This window comes from Trachypithecus francoisi, unplaced genomic scaffold (genome assembly GCF_009764315.1).
Source record: "Trachypithecus francoisi isolate TF-2019V2 unplaced genomic scaffold, Tfra_2.0 Lachesis_group20, whole genome shotgun sequence".
In the NCBI taxonomy this organism is placed as follows: domain Eukaryota; kingdom Metazoa; phylum Chordata; class Mammalia; order Primates; family Cercopithecidae; genus Trachypithecus; species Trachypithecus francoisi.
This window is the reverse complement of record NW_022681466.1, coordinates 71,666,328-71,682,590: the sequence shown is the minus strand read 5'-3', so window position 1 is coordinate 71,682,590 and position 16,263 is coordinate 71,666,328. Positions and strand designations below refer to the sequence as shown.

General features: G+C 47.5%; 1 protein-coding gene across 5 annotated transcripts in view; it reads right to left on the bottom strand.

Moving 5' to 3' along the window:
• VPS53 (VPS53 subunit of GARP complex) overlaps window positions 1-15,961 on the bottom strand; it is a 164,512-nt gene extending 148,551 nt beyond the window's left edge. For 4 of the 5 annotated variants that reach the window (XM_033185231.1, XM_033185232.1, XM_033185234.1 and 1 more), the window contains exons 1-4: window positions 15,710-15,961; window positions 13,088-13,168; window positions 2,484-2,533; window positions 564-630 (exon numbers count right to left, since the gene is read on the bottom strand). In XM_033185231.1, coding sequence (XP_033041122.1) covers window positions 564-630; window positions 2,484-2,533; window positions 13,088-13,168; window positions 15,710-15,796 — 285 coding nt within the window. In that variant the 5' untranslated portion in view covers window positions 15,797-15,961. Of the gene's footprint in view, window positions 1-563; window positions 631-2,483; window positions 2,534-13,087; window positions 13,169-15,709 lie in introns of those variants that run through there. The other variant, XM_033185237.1, reaches the window with a different exon arrangement.
• Window positions 15,962-16,263: the final 302 nt, after the last annotated feature.

The window sequence follows — 16,263 nt, the reverse complement described above, 5'->3', positions numbered from 1 at the left end:
GCCATGTTGGCCAGGCTGATCTCAAATTCCTGGCCTCAAGCGATCCACCCACCTCAGCCTCCCAAAGTGCTGGGATTACAGGAGTGAGCCACTGTGCCCAGCCAACTTGTAAAATTTTTAAATGAATCTTGAGTTACCTGCCTGCTGGCAAAGTGAGGTACGAGGAAATCATAACTATGTCAGGTTACTATCTTTTGCAGCCACAAAAGTAATATCAAAACCCCAACAACTTAGCTGACCAATGCAGCAACCTCCTTTAGTCACAGCCCACAAAATAAAAGAGGGCACAAGAGATACCCAACACTAAGGAGAAAGACAAGGAAGCTCCCGTGTTCTCGTCTGGCCTCGAGTGAGCGGTGCCACAGTACACAGTCCTGGTCCCAGGGACACTGAGTGACAGCACGTGGCTGCTCTGGGCGCCTGCCCTGCCCTGTCCTGTCCTGCCACGTATGAAACGGCTCGATCAGAAAGTGCTCTGCAAGAAGGCACATCGATGTTTTGGTCATCTGGCTGTCGGGAGAAACTACGGGAGCATAGGTAACATGAAGGAATAAGTTACTTACTTGCCGTCCATCCTGCCCCACGTTCGTCTGACCTCTTACAACAGTTCGAATATTGTCATCCAGTCTCCTAGCAAAACAGTTCAAGGATACAGTCATTCAAATACTCTTTATTCTAGGTTGACCAAAGAAAAAAATAAAAGAGTAATTTATCCATCAACTTCTGCAGACTGCACCTAAATGTCCAGAAAACCAAACATGTGTGAGTGACATCAGGAAGGAGGAGGGCAGCCACAGCCGTGTGGGAGGCCAAGCCCAGCGCAGACTGACGCATCACCTTGTTGTTAAAAATGGCTATTTTCACTTCATAGTCAGAGCTGTCTGAAAAGACTAATAAAACTTGCAGGATTTTTCATGGCGTAAATCAGGAATGACAAAGTTCCTAAACCTTTATGTGAACACGCCAGAGAACTCAAATTACCTCACACACAATCCCTTTCTCAGTCCCCTTATGAGGCAGAAAGAGCCAGGGCGATAGACAGAATCAGTGCTTCCCACTCCAGGCCCTGATCATGCAATCTATGTCTGAGGCAGATGGACGGCTTCCAGCTCCTCTGGCCCCACAGTTCACAATGTTTAATCACGGGTCACCACCGAACCCACCAGCAGATCTGTTAGCTGTTATGTGACCAAGGGATACACATGTAAACCCATCTTCATGTCTAAGCCTTGGGAATACAAAAACAGGTAAATCCATAAACACAGGGAAATAAAGCCATTAAAAAGCCAGTAGAAGGACAGACAGAATGGCTTACACCTGTAATTCCAGCACTTTGGGAGGTGGAGGCGGATGGATCACTTGAGGCCAGGTGTTCAAGACCAGCCTGGCCAACACAGTGAAACACTGTCTCTACCACAAATACAAAAACTAGCTGGGGCATAATGGTGCATGCCTGTAATTCCAGCTACTTGGGTGGCTGAGGCTTACGAATTGCTTGAACCTGGGAGGCAGAGATTACAGTGAGCTGAAATCACACCACTGCACTCTAGCCTGGGTGACACAGCCAGACTCCATCTCAAAAAAAAAAAAATCTAGTAGATGTGGGAGACAGAGGCAGGCAGATCGCTTGAGCTCAGGAGTTCGAGAACAGCCTAGCCAGCAAGGCGAAACCCCATCTCTACAAAAAATACAAAAAATAGTGAAGTATGGTGGTGTGCACCTGTAGTCCCAGCTACTTGGGAGGCTGAGGTGGGAGGATCACTTGAGCCCAGGAGTTCAAGGCTGCAGTGAGCTGTAACTGCACCACTACACTCCAGCCTACGGCACAGAGTAAGACCTTGTTTCAAAAAAAAAAAAAAAAAACTGAAAAAAAAGAAAAAAAAGTCTATCAGAAAAGCTTTTGCCTCCTTCTAAAATTACAAAAGCTGTTTTGAATAGACTCTGTCACAGCTTCCTTCCTTTTGTATGAATAATCGAAGACTGGCCAAAGAATTGAGTTCCTTGCCACAAAGTTCATACGGATAAAATAATTATATGACCAGGTGCGGTGGCTCCAGCCTGTAATCCCAGCACTTTGGGAGGCCAAGGCCAGTGGATCACTTGAGGTCAGGAGTTCAAGACCAGCCTGACCAACATGGTTAAACCTCGTGTCTACTAAAAATACAAAATTTGCCAGGCGTGGTGGCTCACACCTGTAATCCCAGCTACTTGGGAGGCTGAGGTAGAACAATGACTTGAATCCGGGAGGTGGAAGTTGCAGTGAGCCAAGATCGCACCACTGCACTCCAGCCTGGGCAATGAGCGAAAATCCATCTCAAAAATAAATAAACAAATAAATAAATGAAAATAAAAAAAGGAACTATATTACCATCTATGGCAAACTTGAGATTCCAGTGCTCTCACAGAAAAATGTGATCCAGAATGTGATTAACTAAATTAACATACTTTTCATTAACGATGAACAATCACACAATGTTACTTACCTTATTTTCAGCCTAATTTTGTTCACGACTTCGTCTATGTTCGCCAGAGACTACAATAAAGAAGAAAGAGTGCCCAGCTGTTAGTCCACTTCCTGGAATTCCTCTTTCCCAGGGAAATGATGTGCTCTAACAGCTACTTACGAAAGCTCAAAAACTTTAATCACGTGGTACGAGCTTTGCTTTAAAAAAGTAAAGCAGTAGTTGGAAGGTACTGGCAAATCTAGCCCAGCCCGTTTTTTGTCAATAAAGTTTTATTGGAACACAGCCATGCCCATTCACTTGCGTCCTGCCTCCGGCTGCTCTTGAGCGACAGTGGCGTTAGGCAGTCGTGAAAGACACTGTAGAGCCACAAAGCCTAGAATATTCACTACCTGGACCTTTGTAAAAAAGTTTGCTGACCGTGGTATATGTGATTGTGACAAATTCATGTAACAAAATACAGCAACGAAAATGAATGAACACACACCACCATGGACACAAAAAAAGCCGGACACAAGAGGACATAGGATACGATTTCACTAACACGATTCTCCTGTGTTAGAAGCGAGGACTGTGGTTGTCTCTGGGGGAAGGTAGTGACAGTGAAGAGGCAAGGAAAGGCCTTCTGAAGTTTTTTTAAATGGTTTATTTCTTGATCTGGGTGGCGGTGACATGGCTAAGTTTATTTTGCGAAAATTCATCAAGTTGTACCCTTAAGATTTGTGTACTCTTCTGTATTATGTTATACTTCAATAAATACACAAATTTATTTTTTAGTATATAGATTCATTAGAAAAAAGTCTGGAAAGATAAATAGGAGTAGTTGTAATCTATTAGTAGTTACAGCATTAGTAGCTATAATCTATCAACTACATATTACAATACGAAAAGAAGGGATTTCAAATTTTGCTTCTTGGGCCGGGTGCAGTGGCTCATGCCTGTAATCCCAGCACTTTGAGAGGGCAGGTGGGCGGATCACCTGAGGTCAGGAGTTTGAAACCAGCCTGACCGTCATTGGCGAAACCCCATCTCTACTGAAAATACAAAAAAAGGCCGGGCGCGGTGGCTCACACCTGTAATCCCAGCACTTTGGGAGGCCGAGATGGGCGGATCACAAGGTCAGTAGATCGAGACCACAGTGAAACCCCATCTCTACTAAAAAAAAAAACAAAAAAAAACTAGCCGGGCGAGGTGGCAGGCGCCTGTAGTCCCAGCTACTCGGGAGGCTGAGGCAGGAGAATGGCGTGAACCCGGGAGGCGGAGCTTGCAGTGAGCTGAGATCCGGCCACTGCACTCCAGCCTGGGCGACAGAGCGAGACTCTGTCTCAAAAAAAAAAAAAAAGAAATACAAAACATATATATATATATATTAGCCGGGCGTGGTGGAGGGCGCCTGTTTTCCCAACTACTCAAGACGCTGAAGCAGGAGAATCGCTTGAACCCAAGAGGCGGAGGTTGCAATGAGCTGAGATCAGGCCGTTGCACTCCCGCCTGGGCAACAAGAGCAAAACTCCTTCTCAAAAAAAAAAAAAAAAAGTCTTTTTGTCTGTGTTTTATAATTATTGACTATGCACTAGTACTGTGACTATAATAAAGCTTCTAATAATGACAAAACAAAGGGATCACGTCTGACCTGAGATGAGAAAATGGGAGGAAATGGTGCCCCCTAATGGACGAGATGAGGTACAATGTACTATTTTAATTCTAGTTTTCAAAATACAATTTAATAAATCCTCTTTCTCTCTCAACAAATATTTTATCTCAGAAGGAATTAGGGATATTGCAGGAAATATGCTTATAAATTGCTCCTGGCTACCTCTGAGGGGAGGAGGAGGCCAGGTGCCTTCCAGGAGCAGGTCTGGTAAGAGAAACGGGCCCTGAGTGTTTGAGATGTCAGACTGGGTCGTCATAGCTCATCTTACTGTGCTGACTAAGCCAAGTTACTCAGAATTTTCAGAAATCCAGCCCAGACAGACCCCATCTCTCCAAAAAATAAAAAAGTTAGCCAGGCGTAGTGGCGGGTGCCTGTAGTCCCAGGTACTCAGGAGGCTGAGGTGGGAGGATCACTTGAGCCCAGGTCGAGGCTGCAGTGAGCCATGTTTGCACCACTGCACTCCAGCCTGGGTTAAACAGCCCTGTCTCAAAAAACAAAAAAAAAGAATCTTAAACAAGAGAAATTAATTTATATATAATTCATATATACCTATATTTTTGTGTGTGATGGAGACTAGCTCTGTCACAAGGCTGGAGTGCAATGGCACGATCTCAGCTCACTGCCAGACTCCCTGGTTCAAGTGATTCTCCTGCCTCAGCCTCCCGAGTAGCTGGGATTACAAGCACGTGCCACCAGGCCCAGTTAATTTTTGTATTTTTAGTAGAGATGGGGTTTCACCATGTTAGCCAGGATGGTCTCGATCTGCTGACCTTGTGATCTGCCCGCCTTGGCCTCCCAAAGTGCTGGGATTACAGGCATCAGCCACTGTGCCTGGCCAAGAGGAAAATATTTCTAATATCATTTTATGATGGCAAGTATTTTTATAATATCAAATAAGCTACCTTTAAGATGGCAGCTCCCTCTGTCACCTAGGCTGGAGTGCAGTGGTGCTTACTGTAACCTCAAACTCCTGAGCTCAAGCAATCCTCCCACCCCAGCCTCCTGAGTGGCTGGGAACACAGGTATGTGCACGAAGCCTGGCTAATTTTCCTATTTTGTTATAGACACAGGGTCTTGCTGTGTTGCCCAAGCTGATCTTGAATTCCTGGCTTCAAGCAACGCTCCTGCTTTGGCCTCCCATCGCACTGGGATTACAGGCATGAGGCAGCACACCTGGCCCTATAATATCATTTTTATCATATAATGAATGTAGCTATTAAAAAGAACAGAGGCGGGTGTGGAGGCTTATGTCTGTCCTTTGGGAGGCTGAGGTGGGTGGACTGCTTGAGCCCAAGAGTTAGAGACCAAACTGGACAACGCGGTGAAACTCCGTCTCCACAAAAAAATAGAAAAATTAGCTGGTGTGGTGGCTCACGCCTGTAGTACAAGCTACTTATGAGGCTGAGGAGAGAAGACTGATTGAGCCTGGGAGTTGCAGGGCACAGTGAGCTGTGATGGAGTCACTGCACTGTAGCCTGGAAGATGAGTGAGAATCTCAAAAAGAAAAAATAAATAAAAATAAAAATAGGCTGGGCACGGTGGCTCGCACCTGTAATCCCAGCACTTTGCAAGGCCGAAATGGGCAGATCACAAGGTCAGGAGTTCGAGACCAGCCAGGTCAATATGGTGAAACACCGTCTCTACTAAAAATACAAAAAAAAATTAGCCAGCCGTGGTGGCAGTTGCCTGTAATCCCAGCTACTCGGGAGGTTGAGGCAGGAGAATTGCTTGAACCTGGGAGGCGGAGGTTGCAGTGAGCCGAGATCACGCCACTACACTCCAGCCTGGGCAAGAGTGAGACTCCGTCTCAATAAATAAATAAATAAATAAATAAGAAGAGAAAGAAATATCCTAAAATTATAATATTTGATTATTAGGTGGCCCTTGGGTGACTGTTTTTCCTTCATTACCAGGCTTTCTGTTGCGGGGGCAAAAGGGAAAGGCTGCTAGCATTTAGTGTGGGTCTCTTAGGCAACAATTGTAGGCACTTCCCAGGAATGATCTCCCTCGACCCCCCTCTGCCATGCCAGGCACACTCTTCTCCTCTTCAATGTTAAGACTGGGAAATACCAAGGCCGGCGTGGTGGCTCACGCCTGTAATCCCAACACTTTGGGAGGCCGAGGTGGGTGGGTTGCCTGAGCTCAGGAGTTCAAGACCAGCCTGGACAACCTGGCAAAACCCTGTCTCTACCAACAATACAAAAAATTACCTGGGCGTGCTGGTGCACACCTGTGGTCCCAGCTACTCAGGAGGCTGAGGTGGGAGGATGGCTTGAGCCCGGGAGGCAGAGGTTGTAGTGAGCCGAGATCACACCACTACATTCCAACCTGGGTAACAGAGGGGGAATCCGCCTCAAATAAAAAAACACATCAGAAATGTGCTCTGAAAGGACAGTTGCTTTGCCTGAAGCTGCAGAGATCCTCTTTCTTACTCTATGATCTACCTCTAACGCAATGGTTCTTGACCTAATTTTCCTGCGCCCCAAGACACCTGACAGCTATGACATACTCACTCCCATCAGTTCAGTGTCTGGCTATGACAGTGATCCTCACCAGGGCTGAGGGCCTCTCCTGGAGTTGGGGAAAAGCCCTGTGGGAACGCACACTGGCTGGGCAGAGGGGTTTATCCTAGCTTTGAGAATCACACATCTCGTTTAGTTACAATGTGGCTGTACAGTTTTAATTAATTTTTTAATGTTTTAGTTATTGAAAAATATTTCCTGATTCTAAAGGTAATTCTTGACAATTAGAGAAAATAAGTCATCTGCACACCCAGGACAGTATGACCACAATCAGAATTTTTGCATATTGCCTTCTACTATGAAACTATCTAGCTATACAATAATAAACTGGGATAAGCAATTTGGCATCTTTTTTATTATTTTCATTTTTTTAAAGGCATGATCTCATTCTGTTGCCCAGGTTGGAGTGCAATGGCACGATCTCAGCTGACTGCAACTTCCACCTCCCAGGCTCAAGCGATCTTCCTGCCTCAGCGATCCACCCGCCTTGGCCACCCAAAGTGCTGGGATTGGAGAATAGAGCCGTGAGCCGGACCTTGGGTTTTTTCTCTTAACAACACAGATCCAGAGCATTTCTGGGGTCACCAAAAACTCTTTAGAAACCTCCCCGTTTCACTCTTTTCTCAAACTTCCTAAGTATGTTAGCTTTATATTAGTTTTCCATAAATTTCATTTAGTTTCCTCTAATCAAACTTTCAAATGATGATTTTCAGTTGAATTAATTAATCAGGAAATTTAAAAGGTTTTCTCGACCACTGTCACCAAACTTGGCTACTATTTAAAGCCCAACAGGCACTCTGCTGCATGGAAAATCCAGGCTCCTCTCAGACCTGGCCCAGTAAAACAGAAAGAGGCATCCATTCCAGGCCACCCGACAGGCTCCAGACAGCCAGACACACAAGTACGTCCACTCCTCGACAGGCTCCAGACAGCCACAGGCACACAAGTACGTCCACTCAACAGCAATGTATTCTCACCCTCCTCCTCACAGTAACACTAATAAATTCACTCTTGATACACTGAACTCTACTTTAAACCATGTACACTCATAATTTACAAGTGTTTACTGTAGGTCCATGAGGTATACACATGGTTTTTGCCTTGCAAGATCTAACAATAGTTAAAGTATAAGCTATTCCACTACTTTCTACTACCTTTTCATTAAGATCCACGGGAATCTGGCTTGGTAGATGACCTGCTAAGTGAAACTCTTGAGACTACAGAAGTAAAGACAACCCTATTTCACAAATTTTCTGAGTTACTCTAAGAAACGTGACTATACATTATCATATACATGGGGCACACATAGACAAGACAGAGAACTGATATCTGTGGAACGACAAATATCTTGAGTTTTCAGTAGTTTTAAAAAAATATAGCACATACACAAACACCACAAGAGGTGAGAACCTGGTGGTTTCCTACATAATTTTCAAATCTAACACATCTTTTTGTTTTGGTGAATCAGCAACTACTATCTTTATCGTAGCTATTCCCAAATGTCTATCTCCAGCTAATTCCTAAAATTCCCCTTTCATACAAAATGATGAGCTATAAAGGCTTTCTGTGAAATCTCAAAAAAGACAATCACACAGTATATCATCTTTTAAACTTTGTTTTAAAAATCAGTATGTCCATTAAAAAAAGTTTGCAAGGATCTGCCAAGATAGTCACAATAACGGGGATCATGAGCTCCACAAGCAAATACCCAACTACTTATTTCCACCTGGATGACCTGAGTATGCTCAAACTCGGGCTCACCCTTACACCCCACTCCAGCCCTACTTGCCACTGAAACCTGCTTTTTCTCCTCACACTCAGAAACTGGGTAAAGCGTAAAGCTGCCAACGCCCACCCAGTCAGCCAAATCTGGCTACCTAGAAACCAAAGTTCAAAATCCTTAACTTACGGTCACGCACAGTGGCTCAAATCTATAATCCTAGCACTCTGAGAGGCTGAGGCAGGAGGGTGGCTTGAGGCCAGGAGTTCAAGACCAGTCTGGGCAACACAGCAAAGCCCAGTCCATAAAAAAAAAATTAAAAATCAGCTGGGGCTGGGCGTGGTGGCTCACGCCTGTAATCCCAACACTTTGGGAGGCCGGGGTGGATGGATCATGAGGTCAGGAGATCAAGACCATCCTGGCCAACATGGTGAAACCCCATCTCTATTAAAAATACAGAAATTAGCTGGGTGTGGTGGTGCGTGCCCGTAATCCTAGTTACTCAGGAGGCTGAGGCAGGGGAATTGCTTGAACCAGGGTGTCGGAGGTTGTGGTGAGCCGAGATGGTGCCACCCCACCCCAACCTAGTGACAGAGCAAGACTCAGTCTCAAAATAATAATAATGATCAGCTGGGTGTGGTGGCACACACCTGTAGTGCCAGCTACTGAGGAGGCTGAAGTGCGAGGATTGCCTGAGACCAGGAATTTGAGGTTGCAGTGAGCTATGACTGTACCACTGCACTCCAGCCTGGGCAAGAGGGCGAAACCCCATGTCAAAAAAAAAAAAAAAAAATCACTAACTTGGCCTGTAGTACTCAGCGAAAACACCATTTCCTCAAGGGAGTAAGCCTTTCCAATCCATCACGACCAAGTAAGGCCCTGGGTTCTGCTGTCACTGTATTTGGCATGCTTCCTTCATGGCAATGCTATCACATTGAAGTTGAGCATTCTTTATCTTTCTGTGCCTCATTATTCTCACTGTTAAATAAGAAGGATAACAAAGTGGAGAGTTCATTATTGTTTAGTGCCTAGAATGGTGTTGGGTACACAGGAAATATCCAGTAAAGATTACTATTACAGTTGCAGTAAAGGTTATGTAAGAGCAAGTAACAAATAATATTTAAAAATTACACAAGCAAGTCAGGCCGGGTGCGGTGGCTCACACCTGTAATCCCAGCGCTTTGGGAGGCTGAAGTGGGCAGATCCCAACGTCAAGAGATCGAGACCATCCTGGCCAACACGGTGAAACCCCGTCTCTACTAAAACTACAAAAATTAGCCAGGTGTGGTGGCGGGTGCCTGCAATCCCAGCTGCTCAGGAGGCTGAGGCAAGAGAATCACTTGAACCCGGGAGGCAGAGGTTGCAGTGAGCCAAGATCATGCCACTGCATTCCAGCCTGGGGGACAATAACGAGACTTTGTCTCAAAAAAAAAAAAAAAAGAAAAAGAAAATCAATTGTGTGAAAAATATTTGGGCCAGGTGCAGTGGCTCATGCCTGTAATCCCAGCATTTTGGGAGGCCGAGGTAGGAGGATCACATTAGCTCAGGAGTTCAAGACCAGCCTGGGCTTCGTAGTGAGATCTTGTTTCTACTAAACAATTTTAAAAATCAGCTGTGTGTGGTGGCATGCGCCTGTAGTACCAGCTACTCAGAAGGCCAATGTGTGGGGAGCGCTAGAGCTTGGGAGTTCAAGGCTGCTATGATTGTGCCACTGCGCTCCGGCCTGGGCAACAGAGTAACACTCTGTTTCAAAAAAAAAGGAAGAAAGAAAAAAAGCATTTCACTGAGAGGCATGTGGTCTCCAAAAAACTGGCGACCATAAGCCCAGAGGACACAGATCTTCCAGGATCCTCGCTCTCCCTCCTCAGCCTCATCTCCTGCGAGTCTCTGTTCACGGTGCACATCTTGTGTCTCCTGTTTCTGCGCCTTGGTCCTATGTTTAGAAGGGCCTTGCCTTGGTCCTATGTTTAGAAGGGCCTTCTGTAGCATCCAGCCCTACAGGGTCTTGTGGGTTTTCTCTTTGTGTGCGGAGATGAGAGACTGTAGAAAGAAAGACACAGAACTAAGAAGTAGCAGGAAAGACAGCTGGGCCCAGGGGACCACCACCACCAGTGCGCGGAGTCCAACAGTGGCCTCGAATGCCTGGACGCACTGCTACGGATTGCATACAATGCAAAGGGGCAGGGAAAGGAGTGTGAGTCATCTCAAATGATGGTTAAGGTCAAGCAAGTCACATGTCCACGTGACAGGGGGCCCTTCCCTTTGTGGTAGCTGAAGCAGAGAGAGAGGACAGCATACGTCAGCATTTTTTCTACCCACTTATCAGAAAGATCAAAGACTTTAATGCTTTCACTAATTCTGCTCCTGCTATCTTCTCAGAACTTGAAAGGAGGAGCCAGGTGTACAGACGGGACAGGAAAGTGGACCAGGAGCATGATCATTGAAGCACAGCACCACAGGGGGGCATTTAAGCTCTGGATGACTGCGGGCAGGCCTGGCTAACGTCAGGCCTCCCACAAGAGCGGGTGGAGCAGACTGTTCTCTAACTCCCCCAGGGAAAGGGAGACTCCCCTTCACAGTCCGCTGAGTAACGGGTGCCTTCCCAGGCACTGGCGTTACCGCTCGACCAAAGTGCCTTCAAGTGGCCCCTACCCAGGCATGACAGAGGGCTCTCACTCTTGTCTTCTGGTCACTTCTCACAATGTTCCTTCAGCTCCTAACTCTGTATGGCCTGGTTTTTCCTTGGTTATAATAATTAACCAAAGATTAATACTAAAGACTAACGATTGATAATATCCATATATAATCATCTCTATATCCTATTTCTACTATAACTTTTTTTATTCTTACTATTTTCTTTATCATACTGGGACAGGTTGTACCTTCAGTCTCTTCCCTCAGCACCTGTGTTGCTTTCCGCCCATACCTTCCTTCCCTCATCATCCTGGAAGAGACACCTGGCTGCTGGCTCTGTCTAGAATACTGTCCTGCCAGACTGCTGCAAGCTTGACTCCTCTCTGTCCCTCAGGTCTCAGTGTAGAAGGAACCACTTCACAGAGAGCTTCCCATTAAGCTCCTTTATCTAAACGACCTCCCGCCCATGCATCATGCTCTGTCACTGAACCTGCTTGGTATCACAGCCACCATGTCCAATCATCTATAGTGTATCTGTTGATTTATTTCTTGTCTTCCTCCCTACACTAGACTCCATGAGACCAAGACCAGATCTGTCATGTTTACATTTCTCCCTCGTTTCTAAAAATAGTACCTGACACTTAGTAGACATTTAATAAACGGCGGCTACGTTTTACTAAATACATGAATGAATCTCTTAAGCTCGGCAGACAGGCTACCTCCTCTCTGAAGTTGTCATCTTCCTTGGAAGAACCGGTCTTTGTTTCCTTACCGCACTGTCCCATCGTCACTTACGGCATTCACCAGGGTCTCCCACCACTTGACCCTGCACACCTCAAGGGCATGGACTGGATCTTATTCATCTCTGTACCCCCAGCACCTGGCACAGTGACTGACAACACATGACAGGCACCTACTGAACAAATGCTGACTGAAGAAATGAAAACTAAGCGGAACTCTCACTGCTCTTCTCCCAACTCTGCTGCTTCCAATTCTGGTCTACTCCTCACCCAAACACCCAAAAACCAATTTGGAAAGAAAATCCATCTCTATAGGCAAATCACCGGACAAAAAAATAATAAAACATAAAGCCTAAAAATTTGTCTCTTGAGGCTGGGCACAGTGGCTCACACCTGTAATCCCAGCACTTTGGGAGGCTGAGGCGGGCAGATCACAAGGTCAGGAGTCTGAGACAAGCCTGGCCAACATGGTGAAACCCCGTCTCTACTAAAAACACAAAAATTAGCCAGGCGTGGTGGTGAGTGCCTATAGTCCCAGCTACTCAGGAGGCTGAGGCATAAGGATCGCTTGAACCTGGGAGGCAGAGACTGCAGTGAACCGAGACCTTGCCATTGCACTCCAGCCTGAGTGACAAGAGCAAAACTCCATCTCAAAAAAACTAATAAATAAAAATAAAAATTTACATCTTGAAATAGAGGTGAAGCCAGGCGCGGTTGCTCAAGCCTGTAATCCCAGCACTTTGGGAGGCCGAGACAGGCGGATCACGAGGTCAGAAGATCGAGACCATCCTGGCTAACACGGTGAAACCCCGTCTCTACTAAAAAATACAAAAAACTAGCCGGGCGAGGTGGCGGGTGCCTGTAGTCTCACCTACTCGGGAGGCTGAGGCAGGAGAATGGCGTAAACCCGGGAGGCGGAGCTTGCAGTGAGCTGAGATCCAGCCACTGCACTCCAGCCTGGGTGACAGAGCGAGACTCCGTCTCAAAAAAAAAAAAAAAAAAGAAAGAAATAGAGGTGAAAGTGGCTTCATGATTCTGGGCTTCTCCTGCCTGCCTCACCCCCACCTTTCTCCACTACATTATAAAAATCCCTTCCACTTTCCATTACAACAGAAAATTTGGGAGGACTCTCACAACCTAAGGGTACAATTATTATTAATATGTTCACTACACAATGAATTCCATTCCAACACAGTGTAGCTCACTGCCCCAGGTGGTGACGATGGCGTTTGATTTGAATTTGACTCTCCCTTGTTTATCAAGGGCCCGTAGATGATCTAGTGTAGCACGCGAAGCATGACACCCAGGATGTGCCAGAAGCCGCTGAAAGGAGGGAAACCTGAAACTCTACTTACTTGCTCTGTTGGGAACAGGGTATTGATATACTCGACAGCATTGAAATCTGCTCGATCTAGAGGGTCTTGGCTTGGAAACACCTATATAGAAAGAGAGAATTATACATAAAAACAGGTAGTATATCGTAAATATATATATATAATTTTAATTTGTCAATTAAAAGGAAAATAAAGGGCCGGGCATGGTAACTCAAACCCGTAATCACAGCACTTTGGGAGGCCAGGGCGGGTGGATCACCTGAGGTCAGTCTCTACTAAAAATACAGAAATTAGCTGGGTGTCGTGGTGCACACCTGTAATCCCAGCTACTCAGGAGGCTGAGGCAGGAGAATCACTTGAACCCAGGAGGTGGGGGTTGCGTGAGCCAAGATCACACCACTATACTCCAGTCTGGGCGACAGAGCAAGACTCTGTCTCAAAATAAAATAAAATAAAATAAATAAATAAATAAATAAAAGGCTGGGTGGATCGCTTGAGCTCAGGAGTTGGAGACTGGCCCAGGCAACATGGCGAAACCACATCTCTACAAAAAAAAATTAGCTGGGCACCATGGCACATGCCTGTCGTAGTCCCAGCTACCTGGGAGGCTGGGGTGGGAGGATCACCGGAGCCCAGAAGGTAAAGTTGCAGTGAGCCGAGACTGTACCACTGAACTTTAACCTGGGTGACAGGGTGAGATCCTGTCTCAAAAACAGTCCACCTCTGAGAAATATAGCTAACTCCCTAACAACCTGAAGAACATGCAACAAGGAGGATGATACAAGCGGCCAAATTATCTGCTGGACACTGGGTCTCACCAGCTTGATAGAGTTATAACTGTGGGAAGCCACTTCATCTCTGAAGAAGTCTTCCAAAGACATACAGAGCCAAAGAATCAAAATGTCTTCTAAGACAACTGTTAGAAAAGTTGAAGCCTTCTACCATATCAAGGGGAGGTGGATGAGAAGCAAGACCCTGTCTCACACACACACACGTACACACATACACACCTCTATAAATGGGACAATACATTACTTAGTACAGTGGCAGGCCCACGGTAAGTATTCAGAGTCAACATATGTCAACTACTGGTATAGTGGAAGTCATGTTTAACTTAAGACACGAACCCGGGAGGCAGAGCTTGCAGGGAGGCGAGACTGCGCCACTGCACTCCAGCCTGGGCGACAGAGCGAGACTCCGTCTCAAAAAAAAAAAAAAAAAGAAAAGAAAAGGGCTTCTCAGGGTTCATTAAATAAGACATAATGGAATTGTCCATTTCCTCAATCATAAATCCCTTTCTTAAATCATATAACTTCATGACAATTCCTTTAAGGGAGATTTTCTCCCTTTATCAGGAGCAATACCCTACAGTATTAGAAATCACTATTTCTGACGGGGTGCAGTGGCTCACACCTGTAATCCCAGCACTTTGGGAGGCCGAGGCGGGCAGATCGCCTGAGATCAGGAGTCCGTGACCAGCCTGGCCAACATGGTGAAATCCCGTCTCTACTAAAAATACAAACATTAGCCAGGCGCGATGGCAGGTGCCTGTAGTCCCAGCTACTCGGGAGGCTGAGGCAGGAGAATCGCTTGAACCTGGTAGGCGGAGCTTGCAGTGAGCCGAGATGGTACCCCCGCACTCCAGCCTGGGCGACAGAGCGAGACTCCGTCTCAAAAAAATAAAATAAAATAAAATAAAAAATCCCTAGTTCTAATATCATTAGCCTTAAAAATTCAATAAACTTGCAAAGGGAAGAGTTCCTGCAGGCAGGGCGGCGCGTGGTGGCTCACGTCTATAATCCCAGTACTTTGGGAGGCCGAGGCGGGCAGGTCACTTGAGCTCAGGAGTTAGAGACCATCCTGGCCAACGCGGTGAAACTCCCCTCTTTACCAAAAATACAAAACTTAGCCAGGCGTGGTGGCGGGCGCCTGTCATCACAGCTACGCAGGAGGCTGAGACAGGAGAATCGCTTGAACCCGGGAGGCGGAGGCTGCAGTGAGCCGAGATCGCGCCACTGCACTGCAGCCTGGGCGACACAGCGAGACTCCATCTCAAAAAAAAAAAAAAAGGTCCTGCAGGGAAAAGAGACCCTTGGGAGTATTCTCCAACCTCAGCTAAACTATTCAACGGTAGGAATTCTCAACCTTTTAAGAATGGTCAATATGTCATTTTTCAACTTTCTCTCTGCTGTGCCATCTGCTTCAGAAATTAAAGTCATACCCTTCCCCCAGTTCCAAGCCGCTCACGAGGGGCCAGCTTGCGAAACCGCGGCGCTGGCACGAGCCTGGTACATGCATGAAGCCCCCTGGTACATGCATGAAGCCGCGGCGTTGGCACGAGCCTGGTACAGTCCCCAGAATCTGAAGATGCCACCCAAGGCCTGCATTCTCCTAGCGTCGTCCCCTCTCAGCGCACAATTCCTTTTCCCCAAAACCACCAGGACCCCCAGCCCCCGCCAAAGACAGTCGAAGCCTAGAAAGGGTTCCCCTTCCTTTCCTTCTGATTCAGACACCCCTTCTCACCCGGGCCACCTCCCCACTTCACTCTCCCTGCGGCCCCGGGCCCCCGGCCCTCCGTCCCCCCGCCGCGGCCTCCCCAGCGCCCGCACTCGCGTCTCCCCTCCTGAGGGGCGGAACGCTCACCTGCTCGATGGCCAGCTGCACCTCGGGCGTGAGCTGCAGCACGGCTTCCAGCTCCTCCACGAACTCCAGTTCCTCCTCCTCCATCATTCCGCCTCCCGGCCCCCTGCCAACCCCCGCCGCGAGCCCCACTCAGGCCTCCAGCCGCCACCCAGGCCCCAGCACAGCAACCCTCTCGCCGTAGCGACCTGGCGAGCCCGGCTCCGTCAGCCGCTCTGTCAGCCGCTCCGGCACTTCCGGGAGGCCAGGGCACTTCCGGGACCGGGGAACTGTGGGATCGCGGCGGACTGCGAGGGGCTGCGTTCCTGTCAGGTCCTGGGTCTCCCCGGCAACGCTTTACCCCGGCGGCCGCGCGTGCCCTCAGCGCGTCCTCAGGAAGGCGCGGCCTCTTCGCTCCCCAAGGCGCGCCCCCCACTGAGGACCGCGAGGTTGGGGCCGGGCGGGGACCCCAGCAGGACGCCCGGATGAAAGTCGGCCCGGCGGCGTCGCGACCCACAGTCCACAGCCTCCGCGGGCAGCGCAGCGGCGACCCCTCAGCTCCCGGGGCCCCTCGGTCA